The 12,166-nt window shown below is 31.4% G+C and overlaps 1 protein-coding gene across 1 annotated transcript; it reads left to right on the top strand.

Annotated features, from left to right (window-relative positions):
• The first annotated feature begins 411 nt into the window (after positions 1-411).
• Positions 412-3,733, top strand: LOC143237925 (perilipin-2-like). Its single transcript, XM_076477677.1, has 10 exons — positions 412-490; positions 730-976; positions 1,272-1,354; positions 1,462-1,551; positions 1,805-1,952; positions 2,163-2,320; positions 2,768-2,887; positions 3,008-3,172; positions 3,334-3,447; positions 3,541-3,733. Exons 2-10 carry the CDS (start codon positions 739-741, stop codon positions 3,589-3,591), a joined length of 1,167 nt encoding a protein of 388 aa, XP_076333792.1. The 5' UTR covers positions 412-490; positions 730-738; the 3' UTR covers positions 3,592-3,733.
• Positions 3,734-12,166: the final 8,433 nt, after the last annotated feature.

Genomic DNA, 12,166 nt, shown 5'->3' with positions numbered 1-12,166 from the left:
GTTTCATGTCATCATATGTCCGTGTTACAATATATTTTCATTACGTCAAGAAACCTAAACAGACCACTACTTATCAATGATGACGAGAAAACCCACTTGTAGAGATGAAAATAAAAGTCAAAACGGCTGGTTTGGTTTGCGAAAGTGTTTTTAGTGTAGAGGAGCATCAACATTTCGATCTTCTTCCATCATCGTCAGGTTCTCAAAGAAAGAAAGAGGTAACTGTCTGTCAGCTGACCACTTTCTTTCTTTGACCGGCAAATGTCGTTTACTTGAGAATGAATCATATGAATATCACAAAGCCACATGACCTACTCAATTTCGCAATGCGTCAATTTGCTTGAAATTTGTCTTCAGCGTTGTCATTGGATAATAGCAAAATATCGTATTAGATAAAAGGCTGTGTTCAAGTGGGTTTTTTAAGTTAGGTGTAATTGCTTGGTTCGGTTAGTAGTTGAGAAAAGGTCAGATTTCTTTACTAGAGATTAATGTAGGATATTAATTATTTTTGAAGTTGTTTAATGCTGATAGTTAGAATGATGTTATTATGTTTAACCATTAATGTAAATAATGAAGTATGATATACGTTACTTTCCGAGTTTTGATTTATTGTTCGTATATATTAAAGTGTATAATTGTGCTTTTTTTTTTTTTTACTATGGTTAACCCTAATCTTTTTTTTTTTCCGTATAGAACTTTCTAAAATTATTGTATTGTCTCTATTCGTAGTACATCAACATGGATCAAAAGCAGCAGCAAGTATCTTGTTTAGATGAACAAGAATTAAAAAGCGACTTTCTTAAAAGAGTTTCTTTGCTGCCCCTTGTAAATATGACTACTCAGTATACTGCAGCCGCTTACGACCGCATTAAAACATCTAATGTCTTAGCAGCCCGTACTTTATCCATAGCTGAAAAGACTCGTGATGTTGTTGCTGGACACGCACATCCACTCTTACTGAGTCTTTCTGGGCAGAGTAAGTACCAGTCTTTATTTCGGCGAATACTCTGCAAAACGTGCTAGTTCTAATGATTATTAGCAGGAACTTAGCTTGCTACAATACGTGTTGCAAGAAACGTGTTAATTTCTAGTGTACTTTAAACTGATTTTATTTTGTTATTTAAAGCTTTATCTACTTAAAAATGAAGCCTAAACTTTGTTCCTACTAAACTTTATTTCTACACGTACAATTTCAACTACATTTTCTAACTAAAACTACTCGTGTTTTGGTTTGGCAGTTAAGTTATACTTCAATCTGGCTTCTTTTACAGTTCAACTGGCTGATAACTTAGCTTGTTGTGGCTTAAATATCTTGGAAGAAAAGGCACCACTTATTGCCAAACCACCTGAGGAGGTTAGTGTTTGGAATCTTGTCCTCCTATTACTTAATCATTTTAGATTTTGGAAGCTTTATTTATTTAAACAATTGTCTTCAAGGAACTCTAATCGTGCTCTTTCCAGATATTAAAAGATGCTACAGAACTGTACAACTCCACCGTACAGAAGAGTTTTGACCATTACAATGAACTTAAAACTTATGGAAGTGAGAAGGTTAGTTTTAAATTTAATAAATATTCATCTTTTATAATAAACGAGTTTGGATTGAAGAGGTATATTTGCATTACACCTAAAATATATTTTGCTCTCCTATTTATTTGTTTCCATAGTGTGATAAACCGAATATTCAATGTGTTCTTGCTGGCTGTTTGCATTGTTAAATTATTAAATCTAATGTGTACTTCTTTTAACTTGTTGTAAAAACTTATAAACATTCCTCTTAACTAAATCTTCATTTCAAAATTAGATTCAACAAATAAAGGACTATGCTTGTCTAAAGACACTTGACCTTTCACTCACACTTTACTGGAAAATTGTATCTAATGTATTGGATAAAGCTTTAAAAGTAGCTGAACAACAGGTAGACTATTACCTTCCCCCTACTGAAAATGAAGGTAAGTAGTTTCTAGTTGCATCTAAAACTACCTTTTTGTGTACCTTCTGTAACTTTGAATTTTCATCTTTTTAACTTTAGTTCCATACAACTTAACTGATCCAGTGAATTTGTACAAATATATTGTAAATACTTCAGACTAACGTTTTTACAACTGTTAATATAATTAATAACTGTCTTTTTCATGTTTTTGATCTTGCAATTTCTGTAGAGAATGTTGATCAGAAAGATGATATTTCTGTTGAAAGAATTAGTGGTCTCTGCAGTAAAATCACAGGACGCTTCTACCTTAATGCTGTATCGAAACTTCAAAATGTCCAGATACAAATTTGGGAAGTTGTATCTAAATTGAACTTCACTGTAACCCTGGTATCCTTTATGTGACCCAGTAATTGACCTTGAATTTAATTTAACATGATAAAACTTCATCTATAGAATTTTTCCTACAATTAGAAACACTTTCAGCCTGAACTTTCAATATACTTAGTTCCTACTTCTCCAACAAATGTCTAATTTAACATAGTATCTATTTTTATAGATCAATACTACCTTTATTCATAGTTTAATACTAAACTATCTGTAGATTTAATTATTTAATTACATAAATTATCTTAATACTAATTAAATTTATACCAAATATCCTTCAGTATTCAGCCATACTTTCTATAAGTATGCAAATGTGCTAATGCAATATTTTTAACGTGTTTAAATATTCTCTTTCGAAGTTGTTAACTTCAGAACTTAAATCTACCTACTGTGGAATATCTAACCTATATTGTGACAAGCATATTAAAGTTTAACTTTAACTTCTCCCAGATGCAATATGCCAGAGGAAAGTCCAATATTATGAACTGGACAAAGGATTCTCTTCAAAAGAATGTTTACTGGTTGTGGGAAGAGTTAAACAAAGAAACTGATCCCGATACTAAACCTGCTGTAAGTTTCTCTTATTTTAAACAACTTAATGTTTATCACTTGTCATCTCACTCTAGAGACTTGTAATACACTTGGAGTTAAACAATATCCAGTAAGTTTAATTCTATTTTGTTTTATTAGACTATAGGTGAACAAGTTCTTTATCTTGCTAGACAACTAACAAGACAGCTTGTGACCTCGTACAATAGCCTATCTCCCTTATCTCAATTCTTGCCAACTGCTTTACAAGATGACTTTGAATCTGCCCAGAATTATTCTTTACATGTGTATGAACAGCTACATCAAGTAAGTTTTTAAAACCTTACTTAAATATATTTAACTTTATATAAACACTAAGTTTAGTCTTTCCAACTACTATGCTAAATAGTTGGACCCTTATTACTAATCATTGATATTGCTTCTACTTGCATAATTAATCTAACACACCTCACTTTCTTCTCCTTAAGGCAAAAGATTTCAATGAGATGACTTCTATAATGATCACAGAGTTGAAACAAAATGTGCTATACCTTGAAATGACCATCCTGGATTTACTTAATCATACATTCCTACAAAAACTGGTAAGTTTATTGTAAGTAACTTTATATTATTCAGATGTTTCTTTTCCAGTAAAAACTTTGGGAACATTAACTAACTTAATTCTTTTGTTTCAGGCTTCTGAAACAGCAAAACGAGAGACGAGTGTATCGGCTTATTTGGAATGAAATGGGCTTTAAGTAGCTGTATAAGTGACTTAATATTTTAATGTTTTAGTTGTGATGAATTTAAATTTTCTATACTTAATATATATTTAAGATTACTTTATTCTGTAATTTTTCTAATAAACATATTTTTTTAAAATTTGCATTTCTGATTTTAATATCTTAGAACTCTTGCATACACAACTCTTTGACACCTGTAAGTTAATGGGGGTTTTAGCTTTATCTCCCATCCTACATCTAAGTCAATGCCTACAGTTGTAAATCACCAACTACACCAAACTAGGAATACCTTAATTTCTAAAATAAATCCTACTTAGGACCCTTAAATTAATGTTGTTGAATTCCCTAACATTTAAAATAGGAAAATTTAAGTTACATTTCCCCCCCCCCCCCATCTTGATATTAAAACCAGTTACCAGTTTTTAATTGTAAATGAATACATTCATCAAAAACACTTTCTCTAACTTTTGCCATTTAACAAAACTAAGCTGACTGGATTTCCACTTTATGTATGAAACTCCTGCAATGTAGGGCATAGAAACGAAAATCTCTGCTACTATAGAAGCAGCTTCTATAAGTTAAATATCTCTGTGTAATGCCACAAACAAAACTAAATGTAAAGGTTGGAAGAAACTTGTAACTGCAACCTCCTAAGAATTAAACAATTATTTTAAAACCTGGCATTTAACCCATGTTTAATTAAATTTATTGGATTTAAAAAGCCAATGGTGATAAATAGATAACTTCACTCCCTACTAAGTAGGCAGTATCTAAAAAAACAAAAACCCTTTTTTATAGAATATATAAAAATTTTAATATTAACCATTCAGCATGAGGCATTGTGACACCAGAAGTAATGCTTGCATGTACCTGATAGACATTATCAACATGTCTTCAACTTAAGAGAAAATAATTACCTCTTTTATAAAAATGTTGTTGCATGCTTAAGTTGTTAGACACAATGTCCACATACCTAATTTTGTTCAAGTGATTTATAACAATTAAAATTTCCTTTTAGCAATGGAGGAAATGTCAAATATCAAAATAGTAACCTAATTCTAGGTTACTAGAAAACTGTATACTATAAAGGAGTAAAGTATAAATTAAACAAATACTCTGAAAGATGAGATACCATGGAAGACAGTAGTGGTTACACTTTGTCCATAAATTAATAATTAGCACATGGCCACCACCTATGATTTTTTGGTGGCATTGTCTGTTTTACATCATGCACTGTCTGCAGCATATTCATGATGATGAAATGCTATCTAGTTCTTTCATAAACCTGTGAACTTCTCAGGAATGCTATCCTGTGATTTTAAAACTTCCAATCTTTACAAAAGTAAGTAGTAGTACTGACAGAACATTCATACTTCTAAAAACCTGTTCTAAAACAAACATTAACAAAGCTCATTTAATTATACTGCAATACCTTAATCTAATAAATTCCTGTAGTATAAGACACTTAATTTATAATGTATATCACTTGTTTCAAGGTTAAATTCTGACAAGTATCCTAGTAATCAAATAAATTTATGAAATTTCAAATCTTTGGTATACAATTTATTTATAGATGTACTATCCCCAAACTACAAGAACTATCAAATCAATACAGTACCCTAGATAAAATTTATTGCTGAATTTTTATACAGATGAAGTTTATAATGGCAAAAGTATTGTTATTTGTAATGTATCTAGAGTCAAATACATCAGCTGTGCAATATCCAAAAAGAAGCCTATTGTTTTTGGTATGAAAATGCAAAACATCAACTGATACAGCATGACATCTTTCAATGCCAGAAAGGATATACATGTTAACACACAATATTTGTTACCAACATGTTACAAATGTCTTTTAATTTAACATAAGTAAAGGGAGAGGAAAAATAAATTACAGTAAACGTTTAACCCATTTAAAAGAAAAGGCATATATTAAACACAGGATGAATTATTTTCCATATAATAAACTGTAGTACTCGATCACTTCTCATAACTGTTCTAATGGAATGAACCAGTTCATGAGCTTGGATTTGACACCAGTCTTCTCCAAAATTTTTTTAGTTTACCCTGTACCAGCCCACTGTAAATTTATGTAAAGAATGTATAAACTTCCATTTCTTTAGATTTTGCCCTCTAGATTGCTGTATGTTAGCCTCTTCTTTTGTAATAGACATTTAAGAATTGCATTCTTTAGGAAATATTAGAACTACTTTGTAAATATTAATACCTTTTTTAATACAAACCCTGAAAAATTTAAAAGTAGCTTAAGTACTGGAGCAGTCAATGTTTTCTCAGCATCTTGAAGTAATACATCATATAGCACCTTGCTATCTTTCATTGACAGACAGATGTCCAATAACTATCATTATTGCTACTATTAGCCCTTAAACAGCAGCCATCAACAATTGATGCTGCAACCTACAACATTCCTGCTGTTTAAGGGTTAAAGAGAAATATTAGGGGCTGTCCTGGAAACTGTAGGCCACTTATTCCTACTTTTGTAGTGGAAAAATCCTGTATGTTCATAAAAGAAGCTTTTTTAAAGTTATTTAATATCATAGTCTCCAAAAATTCACCAAAGACAAATCTAAGGTTTTCTTTATGAAAGAAAAATGTTATTGTTATGTGGATGGTGAAACAAATGTATTCTTGGTCAATCATTTTGAAAATCACAAGTAAGGGTAAAAGATTACTTTAACTGGGTTCTAGGGTATATGAATGTGAGAAAGAAAACTTGTTATTTATGGACTCCTGTCAAACCAGAACCTTTATACTGATAGTGGCTTACTACAGGCTACTAGGGTGATTTAGGGGAATAAATGTTTATTATAGGGATTAAGATAATTATTTTCAGATCAACTGACTTCTCAGTATATTAAGTAGGCTTGCTATACAGCAGAGGATTGGCAGGCCAACCTGTGAAGTAAAATAGAAATCTGCTAAAACTGAAGTCTGTGCTGAGAACTAAATGTAAGTAAGCTTTAATTTATAGAAAACAACGCACATATATTACCTTACAGACAATGAACAGTTGTCTTTAGTGGAGTTTTAAAATGAGCAGGTTGGCTCTTGTCCTCAAAAAACTTATTTCCAAACTGACCATCTCACTCCAGTTCACGTTCTAGATTAATATCTACCTGCTGTCACAACTTTAACTGATGTGTGTGTGTGTGTGTAATTTTTTCCCTGCTGTTTTTTGTTTTAAAGCTTCCATTGATTTAGCTAAATCAATAATTGTAGATTTATACAAACAGCTACTCTCCAAATAGGTTAATTCCTATTCAAACATAAAGGAGATTGTAACTTCAAGATATCATATGATCCTAACAATGAAATATATCACTTACCTTTCATGATCAAGGTACAGCTATATCCTATATGTACACATATATATAAACGATTAATAAGAAGGATAACTAAGATGAAATTAACTTTTCTTTACTGTATGTTATACAAAACTTGCATGTGTTTAGAATAAACAAAAATTTCTACTTTGAAAGAGTAAGGTATGTCACAAAATCTTATAATATCATAGGAACAGGCAAAATAAAGGCCTCAAAATGTGCCCAATTCTGAAGATAATAAGATGGCAAGACAAACGTTAAAAATTTGGAAAAGACAGGCTATCTACATTTAAGTTGTATTATCTAAAATCAATAAATTCTTTAAGCGAGGTGTCAACAGTTTCTTGAAATTGAAGGTGGATTTAAATTTGTACTTTCTTCAAAGGTGGATATGCAAGGGCAGTGGGGTAAGACCAAATGATCCTTTGTTGTAGCGTTATCACTGTTTCCTACCGATTTTTATAAATTCTTCTGGTCAGGGTTAAAAATAAAATAGATGGTAAATGCTCATGTAATGCTGCAGTGTAATGATAGTTTTAGATTGTCTTTTATGTGCTTTAAATATGTTCTGGTTTCTACAGAATCCATCATTTTCAAGTCTGTAATTTAACAATTAAATATGAATTTCTTTGCTATATTTGGAACATAATGAATTGTTGGAAAAGAACTGCAAATAAACTATACGTATATATTTAATTACTCGAGTCTAGTTGGAAAAGGATTTCACTGGTAAGTGAAATAAAATGTTTAAAGATAAAAAAGTAAGTTTAACACTGCTCTCTGTTATGTTTAGGTGAATTTTACAAACTATGAAATAAACTAAAATTATTTTAGGGCAGAAAATTAAAGAGTACAAGTTTTTCATTACTAGAAAAATAAACAAACAATCATGATATTAATTACCCATTTCGTTACAAACCTATAAAAACCTGTGTAACATTTAAACAACAAATTTTATACATACTAAATTTCATTCATTAAAATTCTTGTCACTACTAGCTGCTTCATCCTCATATCTTAATGGAATAAAATTGCATGTATTGTATACTTTCAATGTTTCATCACTAATTACATGAAAAAATATAGTTTGTATTCTGGGTTATTTTAGATTTCCAGTTTACACAAACTGATTTAGTAAATCCTTTGAATCATTGAAATCCCTAGGTAAATGTAGTTCACGTACATATGATCTGGGCTGCATACTTCCACAGAACAGCTTCCAACCTGGCCTGATTTCATGCCTGGACATGCCCAGACTGCACAAAACAGTTAAGATTTCTGTCATCAGAATATTTTGCAGTCACTTACAGTGACAAATAAATAGTAAACTTTTATGATTTTATGAACATTTTTGGTTAACCTAATGAAAAACTTGCTTACAAACATTGCAACTCAAATAATAGTATGCCTTTTAAAATAGCAAAAATAATGTAAATTTAAAAAAGAACCATCAGTAAGATATTGTTATTAAGACTTAAGTAGTTTCCAGTTATGGGACTTTTTTTCATATTATATATTCTTTTGTTTAGATAGACTGTTTATAATTGATAATGGCAAAACCATTTCCAAACATTTGTTGCCATGTTGAACATGTAGTAGTTTTCTTTGTTACCCATTCAGCCCATCTCCAAAGTGTACAGGCTTATCTTTTCTCAAGTTATCTGATATCTTCTCACTGCAGAAAATATCTTTATCTTTGAAATGTAAATAATAAACTCGTAAGTATTCTTGCAGGTTACAAACAGTAACAATTAAAAGGACATTTACAGAAGCAACATAAACTACTTAAGCTTATATATTTATTCTACTGTTGTGTGACAGCATAATTTTTGTTCAGTCTAATCATATTTAAACTTTCTGTGTATCTGTTTTCAAAGCTGTTTTATTAGTAGATGATCAAACCACCTGATGTGGTGCCACTACAAAATTTTATCAAAGGCCTGTACAAAAACGAAGGTAGATGCTTGAAAATCAAGAAATGGATAATATTTTCTCAAGGGTTCATATTTGGAATGGGCTAAAAATTCTAATATAAATTGACAAACGTTTTATTTATAGTCAAAACCCTTTGCAGCTGTGTTACTAACAAGCGACAACCAAACCTCATGGTTGGAATGGGCACTGGATCATAAACAGTGTAATGAGCAATGCTGGAAGTGGTTGGTCAATACAGATGAATTTGAGCTCAAATAAATAAGCAACTTGCAGTAACAGTTTATCCTACAGCAGAGGGAACGGTATCATATTCAATAAATATATATAGTAAAGCATATTAGGTGATTGGTGCATTTCTGAGGCTTCATCTCGGCATGTGGTTGTTGGTGCTCACAAAAGTGACACCATGACTGCTGACAAGCAAATGAAGAATCTGATCCACCCTGTCATTCCTTTATGAGAAATGTCATTCATGGGGCAGAATTTTATGATCTGGCAACACAGTGATCCTAAACATACAATAAATGGAGTGAAATGATATTTTGTAAATAGAGAGATCGGTGAACACTTATAACCATGGCTTGGCCCATACAAAGTTTGATATGAATGTTTTTGGGGTTGTATGGGCTTGAATGTGTAAAAAGGGACAATCTTGGCTTGGTTCATAGGATGTTTTGATTTTCTGTTTTATGTATTTACTGTACAGAAGGAAAAGCCTTAAAACAAGGTGGAAGAAAAGTCTGCCAGAAAACATAAAGCAATTTGTTTTTCTTCCTTTATTAGTGCAAATGTAACATTTTGTCTCAGAAATTATATTTGTACTCTTGTTTTCCAATCAGTTGTTCTGTGTTGAGGTATAAATTTAAATTTCTAGTTTATTCACTCTTTCAGTGAAAAACTCTGCATCAACGACAGCAACAAATTGTTTGGTAGTAGCCAAAATAACACATGAAGCATAAAGAACATCATGTACAAGGGCACATGTAAAAGTGTAGTAAGCCTTGGAATTGATTACAGTATTACAAAATAAGCAATTGCATTGAATGTGGAAATACAGATAGCAGTGCTTTTGTAGACTGTTATCTGTACTCATAGTTTACAGTAGTTAAACAAGTGAGGAATGTTTGCCATAAAAATAACAAAATTTTGTTATATATTTTATAATTTACGTTAAAAAATTTAATGTTATATGTGTATACAGATTATATTTGACACAAGGAGTGACATTATATGGTATGTTATCACATTGTTTGTATCTTCTGTTGTGTTAGTTAAATCTTTTCTTCCATTTCTATGCCATTAAAAGATGAACAGTGATTTATTAATGCTCTAGATGGGATTTATGAATATATGTTAGAGATTAATGTGTAGAAGTTTCGTTTTTCTTTAACTACTTGTAGATACTGCGTAAAATTGAGGGAAAAAGTATGTTAACTCAAGTATTATGTTTGAGAGACATTTTACAAGCTAGTTACTTATATTTTTAATATTTGTTTTGTGAGGTATTAAATGAGTTGGCATGTAGGTTTTATAATAAAAGAAAAACTAAGTACACTAAACATTACAACTATGAGGGTTGTGGCTTTACCTGTTAAAAAAAAAAGACACTGGTTCAACTATGATTTAATTTTCAATGTAATCTCCACCTGAAACTATAAACTAGTGCCAGTTGTGTTCTGTTGCCTTTATGTCCTTATGAAAAATTCTTCTTGGTCCTGAATCCATGACCAGGTGGTATGTACATTATCATCATTGCTCAGAGATTTTTGACCTTTCAGAAAGATTTCAAGGTTAGGGAAGAGCAAAAATTTACTTTGAACTAAGTCTGGTAAATAACATGGTTGAGTAATTCTAAGCCAGCTACATGGATAATGTTCAAAGTAACACATGATTTGTGAGCTGGGGTATTGTCCTGATGGAAGATCACATCGTCTTTTTGAGGAGTCATCTTCTGTTTTCTTTGATTTTTTGATGCAGATTGTTGAGCAATGATGTTTAGTAATCTCTTGTAATGGTTTTGCCCTACTCCATGTAATCAGCTAGTAAATCAACTTGACCTTCACAGCAAAGGATTGTGATTTGAACTTCTTTTGGGTGGGTAAACTTAGGTGTTTCCTTTGTAAACTGCACACCTATGGCACAGCAGGATGTCGGTAGACTTACAATGCTAAAAACTGGGTTTAGATACCTGTGGTATGCAGATTACAGTTTGCCCACTGTGTAGTTCTGTGTTTAATTAGAGAAAAATCCTTTGCACATTATATATTTGTCTGTGTGTTGAACTGGTGAACCCATATTTCATCCATAGTTATGAATCTGTTACAACCCTTGGAGTAGGTTCTGGCTTTCAACAACTTTAGATGTGTTTCTGCTTAGGTGACAACATATTTGGAACCCCACTGGCACTAATCTTACTCAAGCTCAAACCAGTGCTTTTACTAATTCTTTAATCATTTACAGCCAAATAATAAACTTCATCTACAATTTCTGACGTGTTCAGTTTCAAGGGTACATCTGATTTCAGGTAACCTTCTCATAAATGTCTACCATGTTTAAACTCAGCATACCATTTTTTATTATTAAATTTGCCAATGCCTTCTGCTAATGTTGCTTCTATATCCTAGTGGATTTTTTCACTGTCATTTTCTTTTTAACAGAATATGTGAACATGGCACAGAGTTCAATCTTTTCCATAAATTTACACACTTCACTTTCAGAAATATACAACCCATAAAACAAACTCATTAACTTTTATATTATGTTGTTTACTCAATAAAGAAGTTAAAATTCAATAGTTATCAGGGTGAAAAAAATTGCACATTTCATTTTTTATGGCTGGCCATAAACTTTTTGGACAACTCTCATGCAGCTTTGATTTTGTTTTCTGTATGATCTTGTTTTAATGTATGATCATAATACATTAGTGTTTCCTAATGCAAAAGGCACTGTTCAAAGTTGTTAAAAGTATGATTAAAGTTATGATAAAGATTAAATTGAGGTTAAAAATAAACAACTCAAAAAGGGGTTATAGAAACTAGTAATATTTATGATAGAAATGACCAAATAGAAAGTCCAAATGTTTCAAGAGTTGTGTTAAGTAAGTCAGGGTATGCTTTTATGGGATATGTGAAAGACAGGAAGGATCTTGCCAGTGATATATCAGTTACTTGCAGAATAGTAAGATAGCAAGAAATTGTCTTAGTGGATATGCAGCTTTTCAGAAACCACTGTCAGCAAAAGGAGCCAAACTAAAATACAAAAATGGACACAGGACTTCAAAATAGGATCAAAATTGGAGG

This window comes from Tachypleus tridentatus, chromosome 13 (genome assembly GCF_004210375.1).
Source record: "Tachypleus tridentatus isolate NWPU-2018 chromosome 13, ASM421037v1, whole genome shotgun sequence".
NCBI lineage: Eukaryota > Metazoa > Arthropoda > Merostomata > Xiphosura > Limulidae > Tachypleus > Tachypleus tridentatus.
The sequence above is the reverse complement of the archived record's forward strand: the minus strand, read 5'-3'. Positions and strand labels throughout refer to the sequence as shown.